The sequence below is a fragment of the Trachypithecus francoisi genome, unplaced genomic scaffold (assembly GCF_009764315.1).
Source record: "Trachypithecus francoisi isolate TF-2019V2 unplaced genomic scaffold, Tfra_2.0 Lachesis_group10, whole genome shotgun sequence".
In the NCBI taxonomy this organism is placed as follows: Eukaryota; Metazoa; Chordata; class Mammalia; order Primates; family Cercopithecidae; genus Trachypithecus; species Trachypithecus francoisi.
Genome location: NW_022681455.1, coordinates 53,896,066 through 53,913,764, shown reverse-complemented (window position 1 = coordinate 53,913,764; position 17,699 = coordinate 53,896,066). Strand labels below are relative to the sequence as shown.

The following is a 17,699-nucleotide window of genomic DNA, read 5'->3' as shown; positions in this document are numbered from 1 at the left end:
AGCTGTCTGAGGGGAGGGGCTACTGGGCTCCCCACCCACGTCTGTGTACTCCATCCTTTCTTGCTGTCCTTTTTGCTCTTTCTACCTAAAGAACATTACTTACTCTATTTATAGATAAAGGAGAAAAGGGAAAAGGAAAAGGGAAAAGAAAGTAAAAAAAAATAAAGTGACAAAATGAAGATGGAGAAAAGAGAAAAGTAGGAGAGTAAACTGAAGAAAACAGAGTGGCTATATGACAACTAAAATAGGGGGGAAGAAGAAGAAGTGACAACTGAAGGACTGACAAAAGCAGAGGGGGAAGCAGGACAGGAAAAGACAACTGAGATCTGCTGCCACCCTGCCTGCCCACCCACCCTTTACCGGGGGGTGCACGCATAACTCCTGCCCTTGTCTGGTGGAAGCCTGGTCCAGGTGGAGGAACCCCTCCTCTACCCCAAAGTTCTAAGAAGAAGCTGCCTTAACCAGAGCCCATTAGATACCATCCTATGGCTCCCTGATCAAGAGCATTTCCCAGCCCCCATCCTGCCAAGGCTTTTCCTGGACAACGTTCATCTCTTTTCTCTTCTCTCCTGTTCTTCCCATTTGCTCAAAGAACCTAAGGAGAGGCCAGAGGAATCCTGATGAATATTCCCAGTGGTGGTCTCTGGGCACCACAGCTGGGGCATCAACACATCCATCAAGAGTAGCTTATCCCCACACCTCACTGGAGACATCTGTGAGGCATTTGTTCAGTCCCTATATTCAAAGCACCACAAATGGGACACAGGCTCAACAGGGAAACCGAAGCACTACTTTCTTTGCTTAAGCAGATTAAAAACTGATCTTTAGGTCATGCATTTGCTTTGTGAGACCCTTCTGGGATATAATATGAAGAAATTTCCATTTAGTCCACTCAAATTACAAATAAGTAGAATCTACCCTAGTAAGTCTTTATGATATATGTGCAAACCACACTTACCAGGAGCTGATTTTCTGTAAGAACTAACTCAGTGAGACTTTCACAATCCCCAACTGCTTCAGGCAACTGTGTGAGTCTATTCTGATCCACCTTCAAGATTGACAGTTTCTTTAGTTTTCCTGTAAAAGCATCATTAGTATTATTATTATCAAATTCATTAGTTACAATTATTTTTGTAATCACTGCTTGGAATTTCCTATCTGCTGTTCTTTTTGTTTCAAATAGTTACTTATTTTTTCCTCATCTAGCTTTTCACATAATGAAACTCTATCCTTTAGACCATGAAGGTTGGGAGTTAAAATAATTTGTTTAGAACATCAAAAACGGTTGGCAATCAGAAACAAAACATTTTTTAAAACATAAAAATATCGCATCAAAGCCAAGAAATTTACAGAAAAACAAAACAGCTTTCTGTCTCCATGGAGGTGTTTCATGCACAGAGGAGACTTTCGTTGTACTCCAAGAATTATCCTTACAATAAACAAACGAAAAAAATAGTTTATTAAATCACCTATGAATGAAAATGACTCAGTGAAGAGCCCTACAGTGTGGTATTTCTATAGGTCCAGAATAAAGCGGTAACCTTAGGAAAGCCATATTAAGGACGGAGTCTATTTCACTCAGGCCAGGAAGACTGGACATCCTGGTGATATCCACTGTTCATGGGAAAGAAGAACAAGTCTTACTGCAGCCTCCTCAGAGTCCCCACTAGCCACTAGCAAAGTCATTCAGATTCTCACTTCAACAAGTCATGGGATTAAGCCTACAGAGCAGGCGCCCTTCATTCTCTACTGAGTGGCTAACACCTTGACACTTTCCCCACTACATCAGAAAACAGCCTCTATTCTAACGTAGTCATAAAGCTAGAGAAAGAAAAATATCGAAAGGTGTATCCTGCCTCATGTGCAGCCACAGGGCAAGATAGGAGAACTAACCAATTCTTAAGCTCTTTGTTTAGCATAGTCAATAGCCTAACAATGTCGTTGGAGGGTTTCCACCTGCCCTCACTGTCAGGAGACCCACTAGCATCTTCTGCAGGGTATGCTGAATAGCACAGCCAAGCACTGAAACATCTCACCCCAACAGAGAAGTCTCCTGGCAACTAGTCTTCTAGCCTCCCCTTGAATACTGCTAGTGACAAGGTACTCATTTCTTCACTAAGCAGCCCAAACTAATTTGCAACATATCTTTCCTTTTTTTTTTTTTTCTTTCTTTTTTAAGAGACAGGGCCTCACTCTATTGCCCAGGCTGGAGTACAGTGGTACAATCATGGTTCACTGCAGCCCCAAACTCATACTCCTGGACTCAAGCAATCCTTCCCCTTCAGGCTTCTGAGTAGCTAGGACTACAGGCGTGTGCCAACCCACTTGGCTAATATTTTTATTTTTTGTAGACAGGAAGTCTCACTATGATGCCCAAGCTGGTCTTAAACTCTTGGCCTCCCAAAGTGCTAGGATTACAGGTGTGAGCCATTCCCAGCCATCTTTGCTTTTTAAAGCTCTTAAATGAAATTGAGCTTCACAATCCTTTCATTTTGCTCATTTGATCAGAAAGCTGTAATACATCTCTTTCTTTGAAAGACAGTCCTTTAAATGTTTGAAGTCATCCTCTCATGCTTTCTGCTGCTTCCCATTCCAAGCAACAAAACACGCCCAGTCTCTACAACTCTTTTCAGATGCCATAAACGATTCTCAGTGAACATCTCTGCATAGAGTCAAAATCCCTATTGATTTTCCAGCCGGGTTTAACCAAAACACAATGTCTGAATTTCTACTGAAATTTTCACCTTGACCACATACCACGGAGGGAGTGGTCCTCTGCCATACAAGTTCTCCAACTATCGAAAACCTTTCAGAAGCTTCCTTAATGTTCTGAATAAAATTAAAGACAGCAATCCTATGATAACTCCATGGTTAAATACAGTTTCTTTCAACTTCAAAGTGGCTTTGCTATGATGGAGCTCCCAAGTCCGTATCTGTTTATACCTTCTCTCCATTTAATTTCTCACACTGGACTAAGTTCCTTCATAGTAAAGAAAATGTCTGGATTGATTGTTTTTAAAGAAAATAGCACAGAATGATTAAAGGATTATCGATGTACTAAACAAAGGCTCAATTCAGTTATGCCACTCTTCCAGCACCTCCCTCAGGTCATGGAATAAGTCAGTTATTTTCTCATAAACTATTAGGATGCTGGCTGGGCACGGTGGCTCACATCTGTAATCCCAACACTTTGGAAGGCTGAGGCAGGTGGATCACAAGGTCAGGAGATTGAGATCATCCTGGCTAACACAGTGAAAACTCGTCTCTACTAAAAAATACAAAAAAAATTAGCCGGGCATGGTGGCAGGTGCCTGTAGTCCCAGCTACTCGGGAGGCTGAGGCAGGAGAATGGCGTGAACCCGGGAGCCAGAGCTTGCAGCGAGCCGAGATTGCGCCACTGCACTGCAGCCTGGATGACAGAGCGAGACTCCATCTTAAAAACATTAATTAATTAATTAATTAAATACAATAAAAATAAACTATTAGGATGCCAAATCAGAAATTTCTTAGTGACTGCTCATATGCCTCAAATACATTTTATTATTTGGGGTAATCCCTCATGAAATCATTGGGAGAAGACATAGATGAAGTAGAGATGAATCAATGCTTAAAAGCAATGACAGCAGTTACTTTTAAGCAGGTAGATACCAACCCAGGATGACAGAAACATCTGCATATAGAGAAACTTCTGCTGTAATAAATGCTCTTTGCTTTCCTTCTTTAAAAACAAACAGCAAGGAGACTTTAAGGAGCCACATTCTCAGCATCTGAAAGTGGTGACCAGAGGATCAAAGTGTGCTCCAAATGCTCAAGACGATGGCAGGCAGTATCTTTAGCAGTTAGTGATTTCCAATGCTTACCAATGCCATCCGGAATAGTTTCTAATAAGTTCTGGGAAATGACTAAATCTGTTAATGAAGTCAGGCCACTGATTTCTTCAGGAAGTCTTTCCAACCTGTTTTCAGAGACATCTAAGCACAGCAGGTTCTTCAGATTTCCTATTTCCTATAACAATGACATGGAAAAATAAACGCACACTTAAACCTGCCACAGTGCAGAGGCATTTGTTCCAGTGATTTTTCACAATTAAATCCCAGGGCGGTCCTAAGGATGTTATCTTTAGCATGAATCCAAATCTGAAGGCAGGGGCAAATTCCTAGATCCCCTTCCAATGAAAGTGGGAAGTTGTATGACTCACAGACACAGAGCTGGGAGGGACAAAAAGCCCTCCACCTTTCAGGCAGGCAAGGAATCATTCCCACTTAATAGGTAAAGATACAGGAGAACAAACGACTACAAGGTCACACAATCATAAAAGAAAGAGGAGGCTAGAATTGATCTAAGCAGCTTACACGGTAGGGTGACCCTGGGATTTCCTCTGGTAAGAACCTACCTACTTTGTATTTTCTTCCATGACACGTAGCACTTGTTAACACAAACATCAATGCAATTGCTCCCCAGCAAAACATATGGATCTATCTGTACCTTTAATATTAAAAGCAGCATACTGCCTTTAGTGAAAACAGTCTACCAGGATAAGGTAAAGTACTTCCATGAGTCTAACATTCTATTCAAGACCTACCTTTCTTTCCATTCCCAAAGTGCAAGCTTTCTCTCTTATCACTGCCTCCACTTTTCCATTCCACTTCCCAATATTAAATCTTACCCTCATTACTCCCTTACCTTGACTGTCAGTTCTGCCTCTTGGGCTCTAGTCTTAACTCCCCGTTCCTGAGACCATTCCATAAACTGTGTTTCCTCATTTCCTTCCTGAAACACAGCCAGTTCTCGTCCCATAACTGGAGGACTTTCTATTCAAAAAACATCTTGTGGCTCCCTGATGTCTACATAAGTACAAATTTCTCCATCTACATTTAATTTGGTCTGATCTATTCTTTCCAGCTTATCATCCACCTGATATTGCCTTATGATCCTGTCCCTGTATTTCCTGTCTAAAGGAAACTAGACTAGATTTCTACTAATTTCAGGCCAGATCCCTGAAGTTGTTCTACTCTTCATTAACTCCTTTTAACAATGCCTTTTAATCCTTCTCTTTCCATCATCATTGAAAATAAGAAAAATCATTCAAATTATTTGAGACTTTTTTGTGTGTTTAATGCTGATTTAACACAAATTTATACTATAGGAGCAAATGAAATTTTTAAATAATCATTTACAGCACAATCATTGCAATTTTAATTTCTTTGTATTTAGAATATCACACTCTGCACAGTCATTTACACACATCTGAACATTCGCAACTCTTTCCTTTCCCCTTTATGTCCCATAGATATTTTATTACTTTCCTGATAATGTCATGATATTTTTCTCCCATTCTTTGACTTCTAAAGTAACTAGCATTCTGCCAACCAGGATTTCCCACATATTTCCTAGAAAAATCTAAGTACTAATCGAACTCTACCCACAAGAGTTGCTAATCTGTCTCCTTTCCCCAGTTGTAGCCAAGATCTCATAAACAGACTTAAATTAGTTCCTTAGTTCCATTAGTCATTAGGTGACATCATGGTAACTTCAGTGCTATAACAATTAAAAATTTACTGAAGTGCTTTCTTCTAGCATTAGGGTTCCCTGCATTGATATGGCATTCCCCACTGAAAGTACAGAGCCCTTTACAACTGGTCACATGAAAAACTGGCTATGAGAGACACGAAAGAATAAAATTCAGAAATAGCTGGAAAAAAAAATACAAGAGGAAAATGCCTGTTGGTTTTTGTTAGGTTTCTCAGTTTCTGTCTCAGAATGTAGGCCTGTCTGCTAGGACTCCACAAGATGACTATGTGCTCAGAAGTCTACACAAGACTCCGCTTCATTTGGCACATAGTTCTTCCACTTGGGAACAGTAGGAAAGGCCTGAACACTACGACATGCCAGCTAAACCATAAGAAACATTTGGAAAAATATGAAATAAAAGCTTTTAACATTGCTTTTACACGAACTATTATGGGGCAAAACATGGTCAAGTTATCCCAAAAGCACTTGGCACATCACAGAGTGGCAGAAAGGTACACCATCAGAATCATGGGTCCTGGCAATTTACTAATCTGCTGGGCTTGAAGTAAGCTATATGGGTAGCAAGGACACAATAAAATACAGATTTCACAAACTAAAGGAAATATTTACTACATTTACAAATGGTGGGTTGAGGTTTTCAGTTTCCATATGGCAATGGAGAATGATGCATGCTCAATATGTTTTCCCAAATGTGCTTTTTCAATCAATGTTTTTGGTTTTCAAGATCCTTTTATAGCAAACCTTATGTGGCGGCAGGAAATACACAAAGCTTATTGTTGCTGTTTTACATTCTGGGGAGACACTGTGAAATTACCACTTACCTGAGGTAATTCTGACAGCTGATTTCCATCCAACCAGAGATCTTTTAGATGTAAGAGGGCTCCGATTGATTCTGGCTAAATCAAAAGAAAAAAAAGATATGGTAACAAAGATTCAATTTTCAGTCTTCCCTGAAGAAAGAAAGAATCTGAATTCATCTGTTAACAACTGGGTACCTTAGCAGATGTTCACTGGTACTTCTCTTAACATCAAGTCCCTTTCCTCAAAGTGCCCAAACTTTCCCCAAGAATGCCAGTTGTTTCCACCTATGTCCATCATCTCTAGTCCTGACCTCCCGCACCCATGAATCATAATTCCTAACTTATGTGAAATGAAGCTGGTTCTCTAGTGTTCCCAAGCTACATCTATGGAAATACTGGCTTCGTAAAGATCCCCATAGAACTCCCTCAAATACTGTGCAATCATAACTAAAAACCAAGTTAAATTCAAATGTCTAATACGGACTTACCAAGTTATATATTTCATTGTTTCCTAAATCAAGTTCTTCTAGTCTCCGAAGCTGGGTAAGAGAGCTATTTTAAAAAGTAAACAAAGTGCACTTAGAGAATACTTAGAAATGCCGAGCAACATAGTATCCCTCACTTGGAGTAGCTTCAAAAATAAGGTCCAATTTGATTTCTATGGTAGAAAATATTGCACAGGAAGGACTGTTAAGAAAAGGCCGGTTGGCATCCCCCAAACTTCCCAAAACACACAAATCTTTTGACGTAATACTGTAGTCCTGTTTTTTTTTAAATACTTAAATTCATTCCGCACAAAATCTCCTCTTATTTTCCCTAAAGACTCACTCAGGAAGATATGTAAGAAGATTCTCTCTCAGTTCCAGTGAAGCCAGGTTATAAAGACTAGAAATGAACAGAAGGAAAAAAAAGTATAAGAGAAATTCCTGAGATTCTTCCTACCTGCCCTCCCCCATACACATACTGGACAAATTGCAACACTTAATAAAACCTAGTAGGTCACTTCCCAGGGTAAAAATACCTATCACCACCACCACCCACAGCCATTAAAAACAATACCATCTCGACCTCTCAAATTGTAATCTTAAGATATTAATAATTAATAAAAGAGTAGTGTGTCATGACTACAAAGCACCTTCATTCAAATACCTTGTATATGTGATATGTGGAAATAACTCATCAGCCAATAAAACACAACCATTCTCAGGGCTGAGACAGAAGCCGAATGTGTGCGTCTAGACTTTCAAATGCCAAAAATGCACTGCTACCATAAAAACAGTAGCACCTTTAATCTTGCAGAGCTCAGAGCTCTTGTTCCCAGTATCAGTGATAGATCATCCCTGTTTTAAAGTAGGGGGCATCTCAGTCCAGAGAGTCCAAGTTCATCTACTTAAGATGATAAATTCATACAGCAAGCGGCAGCTGAGCTTAGGAAGTAACTTCCATTTAAATACATTCAGGATAATGTCATAATGCATCTTGCACAGTGCCTGGAACACAGACTGATTTAATAAATGGTAGCTATAATATTGTTGCTTTTATTCTTATTAAACCCTAGCATGAGGCTCTCTTCATCTGATTCTCCAGCCTCTCGGGTGTAATCCAGTCTATTAGGAGCACAGTGGAATGGGACAGATGTTTGACAGATGGGGCAAATCTTGACAGGCAGTGGCAATTCTGCATCACCAGAAACCCTCATGAAGTTGTGTCAGCACTGGCAAAACATATTGATTCAAGAAATCAGTGACTCAGTATATGGCCCCTACAAGCACTATAGTAACTATACCAACCAAAAAGTCACATTTTGCTAATATCACCATAGTAACATCCAGATATGGAGGAATTTCATTTCTGAGCGCACAGAACACAAAAAGTCAGACATTATCCCAACACTCTAATCTGCCTTAATCCTCCATTCTCCCTCCTTCCAACAAAAAAGCCAGAATCACGTGTACAAACAAGGCTGGTTTTATAACATCCAGAAATGTAAATTTAAATGAACAGTGTACATACATGCTTAAAACCTGTTTGCCAGAAAAATATATTTTAACTGTACTATGAAATGTACAAATCCTGCATCTTCTCCAATTTTACAAAACCAAATAATTTTCATACTTAAAGCAAGAACAAAACTTTCAATTTATTTTTTAAAAAACAAACTCCCTGCTAATATGTCACCATGAAATTAACACCCGCATCCTTCAAATCAAATGTAACTCGGTGCGGACTTGTAGTTCTCTAGTTCTACTTTCTCTTGGCGAAGTGTTTACGTAGAAGAAACAACAAAGGGAAGGGGAGGAGGATGAGATGTACACCACTCAGTATCTCCTTCCAAAAGCAATCTGTAAATAATCTGTAAATAATAATTTTACTTGAAAAGTAAAAATTTAAAAACAAAGGGCTTTGTTTTCAGTTTTAAATTTCCATGTAACGCCTAACCAGTTTCATTAAGAAGACAGTAATTCCTCGGCTATTTTCACATTTAAATTTTAAAAATCAATGTTAGGATTGTCATTTTATCTATTCGGTATCCATTACTTTCATACCTATTTTAACAAACCAAGGAGACCCACTAATGAAAGAAGGAAAATGTCCTTCTTTGCATCAAAAACTTGACTCACTGGGCATCATTGAAAGCACCAGTTTCACACAGCCTCATGCTGAGTGTTGTGCCAAGTTTCCACAGCCATGGTCTCAGCATCTCCTGCCTGAAACATAGACCACAGCCAACAGGGAGAACCCTGCCTGCTAAGGCAGAAGGAGCTGTGCAGGGCGCCTTCCATGAGCCATGTCTTCTGGTTAGTAATGACCCAGCAAGTTGATGATGCTACCATGGCATGATTAGGACCATGAGGTTTTGTGTGAGGCCCACTTGTTAGAAATAGGCAAAACCACTATTCGACCCTGGCCAAATGCCAAAGCTTCTGCCCTCACCCTCACTGACTGAGGCATCTCCAGGTGTCTCTGTTCTTCAGAACTCTCTCATTTAAATTTTAAAAACGCCTCTCAGTTTTAGGTATATACTTAAGTCTTATCTTCTTAAACACACCAAGAGACACTGGAATTTTTGCTGTTTGATTTTATTTTAAGAAGGTGATACACATTTTAAAATTATCTTTAAATTTTGTCTTGAGAGCAAATGGCACAGGCCACAGTTACTATAAGCAAACAACACTTGAGCAAAAATGCTGCTGAAATTGGGGGAAGTAAATAAAATGTGGATGTATGGGTGATACATCAACAGCCAAAAATATCATATTTTTATAATATTTCAAAAGTAAAAATTAAAGTACAGGCTAAGTATCCCTTATCTGAAATGCTTGGAACTGTTAGTGTTTCAAATTTTGGATTTTGGAGTATTTGTGATATACTTAATCTGAAATCCAAAATGCTCCAATGAGTATTTCCTTTGAGCAAATGCTCGGCACTCATAAAGTTTCAGATTTGGGGGCATTTCAGATTTCAGATTTTTGGATTTGGAGTGCCCAACCTGTATATAAAACAATATCCTTATATTCTGAGGTAATACTTCCCCAATTATTTTAAACTATTTAAAATAAACTTGGCTATTATCATCAGATTCTATAGACCCACTGATGAAAGCCACTCTAAAAAGAGCACATGGAATCTGAGAGGCCTGGGGCCCAGGCTTGAATCCCACTTGTCCCTGACTAACTAGCTAGGTTTGCTTGCCTGAGGTGTTTACTGCTGAATCACGATTTTCCCTAAAATAAATATAATCATATCTATTATGGCAATTAGAGCATAATACATTTTCCCTTCAAGTTAACAGAGCCAGTTTCTTGCCTTATTTCCTTAAAACACCCTTTGCCCCTAAGTGCAGCTGGGTACCTTATAAATGTGTGTGCCTTGAGTCAGCGTCTTCAGAAAGATTGCTACAAGATGCTACTAATCACAGAAGTCATCTCCACTACTAAAAAACTCCTTGAAGGATAGCCCCCACATCTGGCATTGGCCAATTTTTAACTCATCAAACATTGTCCATAGCTGGACTGGAAGAAACAGAAAGCAAACAAAGGCTTTGACTACAGACTCCTACCTCCTGTATGAGCCCAAACCTCACAGCATAATCTGGACAAATCATTCTCAGTTCCAAGTATCACTAAGTGATTCTAGAATGAAACTATGGATTTGGTTCACATCAGTAGCTTGCCTTGGACAGTCCTTCACCAAAATGCAGAACCCAACCAGCCCACTCCAGAACATGGTTCTCCAGATGGTTGTAGTAACAGAGCTGACATAAAACTGAACCAGCCTAAATGCAGAATTGGAACAGAGACATTAACACAAAAGTGAATGAATGAATAATCTCCTTTTCTGGTCTTTCAGAATACAATATCTTCAATCAAGTCCCTGTCCCATCAGAGCAACCCATTGTATTCAAATATCTTCACATCTCTTATAGCACCCCAAAAGGAACATGCTCCTGAGCAGCTTCAGGAGTGGGATCTGAACCTCATCCTGTGTACTGAAGAGCCCAAGCTCTTAATCAGAAGGTGGAGAGAGAGAGAGGGAGACCCAGACTCCACAGGCCTTCATCTGCTATTTCAGTTAAACATGGTATTACAGAGATACAAGAAAGAATCAGGCATTTCTAATACTTTTACAAATGTGATTTTAAAAATTTAACACTTTAATAGTTCTACTACTAATACTGGCAACCTATTATATGACAAATTTTGTTATAACTTCTTTATGAGAATTAACTTATCAGATGAGAAAACTGAGGCACAGAGAGGAAGCTTGAACAAGGTCTCACAAAACTGCCAAGTAGAAATGCCAGGATTCACCAGGGAATCTGGTGAATTCTTAACCACTATGTTGTGCTGCCTCTCACTCTTGAGTTGGTATGTCAATTTTGCAAATAGGTAATAACATATTATGGATATACATATTTATTTTTATGTGTGTGTATATATATACATGTGTATATATATTTTATATTTTATTATATATATATATTTTTTTTTTTTTTTTTTTTTTTTTTTGAGACAGAATCTCACTCTGTCACCCAGGCTAGAGTGCAGTGGTGTGATCTTGGCTCACTGCAACCTCCGTCTCCTGGGTTCAAGCGATTCTCCTGTCCCTACCTCCCAAGTAGCTGGGACTACAGGCATGCACCACCATATCTGGCTAATTTTTATATTTTTAATAGAGATGGAGTTTCACCAGACCAGACGGTTGGCCTGGCTGGTCTCGAACTCCTGACCTCAGGTGATCCGCCTACCTAGACCTGCCCAAAGTGCTGGGATTAGAGGCATGAGCTATCATGCCTGGCCAATTTATATATATTTACAATATATTCAGTAAAGAGTTCCTTCTTTTCCCCCATCAATCCAGCTTTCCAACACCAAACATTTTCAGAGGAAATTACCTTAAAAATTTTGTATGGATTCATGTGTTCATGTGGGGCTTTCTTTAATCTTTAGGTGTGAATGTGTATAGTCTCTCTCCCTCTTTTCCTTTTTTTTTTTTTTTACAAGAAAGGTAGCATTCTACATATATCTGGCACTTTGCTTTCCTCACTTACGAGATTTTTCTGGTCTCACTTTTTATTTGTACATACCAGTATTTTGTCAACAATTGCACAGTATCTTACTGTCTATGGATAACTTAATTGTTTTAACTAGAACCCTATTAACAAAACATTTCATCCTTCAATTTTAATTTCTGACAAATTAATTTCTACATAATACTGCTGGAATGACCTCTTCTCCCTCCTCCTACCAAAAAAAACATGACTTTCTATCCTCCCTGTCAATCCCTACCATTTTTACCAACAAAGGAAGTTGGGGGGCAGGGGAACACACCTAACAAGCTCCTGCAGGAAAAGAGTGCATGAAGTATTTCTTCTCAGCACACTAATTCTTAATGTTTTACACTATTCATAATAGCAGGGACAAAAGTTGCACTCTTTTGTAAGTCAGAATGTAGGCCAACTGTATTTTTAGGATTCTATTTCAGTGACTGGATGAATGGTTACTTTAAGGAATTTACATCTGTTCTCCACTATGTTTGCAAATCCCTTTTTAACCCACTTGAGTTATTTTTTTTTTCCATTTTAGCGGCCAAAATCATTAAGAAAATAAAGAGTAAAACACATTAAGGTAGACCAAACAAACAAGTGGCAGTTCACTGTAAAACCATTAATATCTAAAACAACAACTACTTAGGGCAACATTATTTGATTGGGAAAAACTATTAATGGGGGAATGGGGAGTTGCTTATACATTTGTAATATTTCCACTGTTTCAACATCAAATTAGTATTCAAGAAACCTCTGATTACAAATTTTCTTATGGTGGCTTTGCTCTAGAAAACTTTTTAAAAAATCTTTATTTTTGTTTTTGAAATAATAAATATTTTATAGTAATTCTCAGACCTCAAAAAAGAACATTAAATATGGTAATAGTTTTCAAAAAAAGGATTTACTCCTTTTAGGCAGCATGCACTTATGATATAGGTAAGCTGCCTAGCACTAGGCCTTGTGAGTGTTGGTCACACAGCTCACTTAGTTCAAGCTCACTCAAATTAAGGTCACCATTCCCAAGGGCAGCAGACTCAGCAGACATAAAATCAGACCCACACGCTCTAGTTCAATCTGCCAGAGAACCTAGGGCCTACTCATTCTACTTCTATCAGCAACTTGGAATAATTAAATGTTTATTGATAATGACCATTTAGTGACTGAATAACTGTTTCGGGTACTGGACTATTTCATTACATATATTACTTCTCCTCTAAGAATGCTATTTTTGGAGAAGACAATTCGGTTAAATAGGGAGTAGAGATATTTAGGCTAACATATTTGAGGGTATTCGTTTCTTTAATGGTAAAGGATATGGAATCTCATGGAAGGGCATATCAACTAAAGACAAAGCAGCATGCTCTCAGACACCATCATAGGCTTCCCAGATTTTCAGAATTTTCCATCAGTTGCCACTGGAGTTTTTATGTCCTCTCGACCTCCACTCTCTCTCTGCATCACTTGAGCATTTTGGAGACTCTGGCTATGTGTACTTGCCTGATCACCACATGCAAGTAACTAAACAAAATGATCTTAGCACACTACTTGTAAGGTTACATTACAGAGCATTTCCTGTAAAAATAAACAAGGTCGGTTTCCCAGGTATAACATCACCCTTCAGCAGTACTCAGCTTCAAATTTGCCTAAGGTCCATTCTTTTTACTGAGATATAATTCACAAACTATGAAATTCACCTTTGAAAGTGTACAGTTCAGTGGTCTTTAATATATTTATTCAGAAGGTATATAAACATCACCACTATCTAATCCAGAAAATTTTCATCATACTGAAAAGAAAATCCATACTCACTAGAAGTCATTCTTTATCATCTTCCTCCACCCCACAACCCCCAACAACCAATAATTTAATTTCTGTCTCTATGGATTTGACTACAGTATGCATTTTGTGAAAAGTGAGTCATAGAATATGTGATTGCTTGTGTCTGGCTTCTTTTACTTAACATGTTTTCAAAGTTCATCCAGGAATACTATTTCATTGTACACATATGCCACATTTTGTTTGTCCACTTACCCACTGATGAAAATTTCAGTTGTTTCTACCTTTGTTATTATATGCCAACAATAACCCTCCTAGGTTTCCAATTCTTTTGAGTATACATAGCTAGGAATGGAATTTCTGGGTCACATGGTAACTATGTTCAATTTTTTTTTTTTTTTTTTTTGAGACAGTGTCTTGCTCTGTCGCCCAGGCTGGAGTGAGTGGCACGATCTCCGCTCACTGCAAGCTCCGCCTCCCGGGTTCCCGCCATTCTCCTGCCTCAGCCTCCCGAGTAGCTGGGACTACAGGCGCCACCACCACACCCAGCTAGTTATTTGTATTTTTAGTAAAGACGGGGTTTCACCGTGTTAGCCAGGATGGTCTCGATCTCCTGATCTCGTGATCGGCCCGCCTCAGCCTCCCAAAGTGCTGGGATTACAGCTGTGAGCCACCGTGCCGGGCCAACTATGTTCAGTTTTAAGGAGAACCTCCCCAAACTGTTTTACAAAGGGGCTAAACCATTCTACACTCCCATCAACAACATATGAGGGTTTCAATTTCTCTGCATCCTCAATAACACTTGTTAGCATTTATCTTTTTAATTATAATCATCCTAGAGGGTATAAAGTAGAATCTCATTGTGGTTTTGACTTGCATTTTCCTGACGATTAATGCTGTTAAACATCTTTTCATATGCTTATTGGTTATTTGTATATCTTCTCTGAAGAAATGCCTATTCAAATCCTTTCCCATTTTTAATTGAGTTGGTTCTTTTATTACGAAGTTGTAAGAGATCTAAATATATTCTGGTAACTAGACTCTGATAAGATATATGATTTGCAAATATTTTCTCCCATTCTGTGGGTTGTCTTTTCACTTTCATGATAGTATTCTTTGATGCACACAAGTTTTAAATTTTGATGCAATCCAATTTATCCATTTTTTCTTTTGTTACACAGACTTTGGTGTCATAGCTAAGAAACCACTGCCTAATCCAATGTCACAAATATTTACCCGTTTTCTTATAAGACTTTTACAGGTTTTTTTTTTTTTTTTTTTTTTTTTTGAGACAGAGTCTCGCTCTGTCAGTCAGACTAGAGTGCAGTGGCCGGATCTCAGCTCACTGCAAGCTCCGCCTCCTGGGTTCACGCCATTCTCCTGCCTCAGCCTCCTGAGTAGCTGGGACTACAGGCACCCACCACCACGCCTGGCTAATTTTTTGTATTGTTAGTAGAGACGGTGTTTCACCGTGTTAGCCAGGATGGTCTTGATCTCCTGACCTTGTGATCTGCCCGCCTTGGCCTCCCAAAGTGCTGGGATTACAGGCATGAGCCACCGCACCCGGCGAGGACTTTTACAGTTTTAGCTCTTATATTCAGATCTCTGATTTTGATTTAGTTTTTGTGTCTGGTGTGAGGTAGGAGTATAACTTCATTCTTTTGTATGTTCTAAGTCACTTTTCCCAACAACATTTGTTAAAAAGACTATTCTTTCTCCAATGAATTGTTTTGATACCTCTGTCAAAATCAATTAACGATATATGTAAGGATTCTGATGGGGCTTACGATGAGTCGGTAGACAGACTTGTAGAGTACTGCTATCTTGACAATATTAAGTATCAACCCATGAACACACATTATCTTACCACTTATTTAGTCTTCTTTAATTCTTTCAATGATGTTTTATACATTGCATGGACATGTCTTATATTTCTTCTGTTAAATTTTTCCTGAGTATTTTATACTTTTTAGTGTTTTGTAAATAGAATTATTTAATGTTGATATATAAAAATATAACTGATTTTTGTTTTGTAATCTTGCATCCTGCTATCTTCCTGAATTAATTTATTAGCTCTAATAATTTTTACAGATTTTTTGGGTTGTTTCTATATAAGATCATGTCATCTGAACTGTAACTCATTTTTTAAAAGTAAACACAAAGTGTGTGGCTTGAGTACAAACTGATACAACTGATCCCAAGAAAAATATTTTCAGTATTTTGAAAGACAAATATATTCACACATTGTACCAACATTTCAAAACTCCTTAAAATAAAATTATCCTTCCTGGCCTTACCAGTGGAATCTTACAAGTGTTTTTAGTGACAGTAAAGTAAAAAGCCATTATTCGCTAGGCACTGTTTTAAGGGCATATCTAAAATATCAATTTTTTTTATTCAGATAGTTTTCTGAAAGCCCATCCAAGACTTGGAACTCGACTGAGTAAGACCCCACTGCGTGCTATCCCGTGCCAACCAGCATCTGCAGTGACACAGAAAGTCATTCACTTAATTATGCCCCAACTTTTTCTAAAGGGGATTTAAGTAAGTCTTTTAAAATTGCAAATATGCAAAAAGGTTCATGAAACAACATTAGGGCCATGAAAGAGGGGAGACACTAACGTGTTCATTATGAGAAGCATGCAGTAAAGAAAATGCACTATCTTCAAGGAAGAAACTAAGTTCAAATGCCAGCTCTACCACCCACCAGCAATACACACCTGGGCAGATCACTTATCTCCACTTCACAGAGGAAGCTGATAAAGCTCAGGACGGGTAAAGCCAGCCTCAAGAGGAAGGGTGTTACGAGACAGTGTATGCATCTCAAAGACTCCATACCCCACTGAGACTGTCAGCATCACCTCTCCCTTTATCGCACAAAAAGGAACACAGCTGTTCTCATTGATTATCAGAATTAGCTCTAAGCCTACGGGCAACAAAGGCAGGAAAATAAATGTTAGAAATGTTTATTAAAAAGGAATATTATGAAAAAGGAAGAAGCTTACCAGTTCTTTTGGTAAAGCATTTGTTTCCTTAAAAATAATTTATTTTCTCCCTAATAGCTCCTTATATCAGAGATATTAAGCAATATTAATAGACAGTAATTATTTTTTCTTGGAAGGTTTCACAGCAACAGAAGCTGTTTTTTAAATAGTTGCTTCTTTTAAACGACTTTTTCTAGAAATTGAGTACAACTGCATTAGGCCAAAAAAGTGACAATACAGGAACAGGCTAAAGTGATCCTAGCATAAATCTTCCAGAATCTGAACATGACTGCCTATGATGTGATGTTGGAAGCAAGTGGAATAAAGGAGGCAATACTCTGCACCTTGTCACGTGTATTTGTTTAGTATGTGAGAACAATGCCAGGGTAGGTACAGACACAAACAGAGCTGTAAAACCAAGGTCCCTGTAGTATCAGAGTACAAGGTGATCCAAGTACATATACCAGTTATATACATACAATTAAGCAATGAACAACTACACTTCTGTGTAAAGACAAAGGACTAAAATACTTATTGTGTGGGGAGTATGACGTGGGTCAGGGAACCTGCAAGTCTGGGATCTATTTCGCCTGTCAATCATTGGGCAAGGCATGATGAAAGAGGTAACATTTCAATCATTAAATGAAACACCGCAGCCAGTTTGGAAAGAGACAAGGCAGGTAAAAAATTTTAACATTCACCTGAACTGGAATAAGCAGGATGCAAAATGAATGAACGAATACAAATTACTGTAAAATAAAAATTAACAAAGTGTATGAAAATCATACAAATGCACAAAAATAAACGATGCAGTACAAAAATAATCAGCGAGCCTACCCTATTCATGTCTTTGAACTGCACCATAGGAAGTGTTCCTTAAAATTTTTGCTTTGCAAACATTTATTCCTTGACTTAATCTACCACCATTATAACTGCCATCCCTTACAGGTTCTCCAAAAATTAGGTAAATAATTATACCTCTTTTTATTAACCTTTCTTAAATGTATGTATAGCTCATATTTATGTCAGTGTTTAATATTAGAAGTGTTTGGGGTTTTT

At 38.4% G+C, this 17,699-nt stretch overlaps 1 protein-coding gene across 2 annotated transcripts in view; it reads right to left on the bottom strand.

Moving 5' to 3' along the window:
• The window catches only part of LRRC1 (leucine rich repeat containing 1), a 130,438-nt gene that overhangs the window by 20,380 nt on the left and 92,359 nt on the right, over window positions 1-17,699 (bottom strand). For both annotated transcript variants that reach the window (XM_033217474.1, XM_033217475.1), the window contains 5 exons: window positions 7,161-7,217; window positions 6,821-6,884; window positions 6,354-6,428; window positions 3,861-4,005; window positions 959-1,077 (listed from right to left, as the gene is read on the bottom strand). In XM_033217474.1, the coding sequence (XP_033073365.1) occupies window positions 959-1,077; window positions 3,861-4,005; window positions 6,354-6,428; window positions 6,821-6,884; window positions 7,161-7,217 (460 nt within the window). The remainder of the gene's footprint in view (window positions 1-958; window positions 1,078-3,860; window positions 4,006-6,353; window positions 6,429-6,820; window positions 6,885-7,160; window positions 7,218-17,699) is intronic.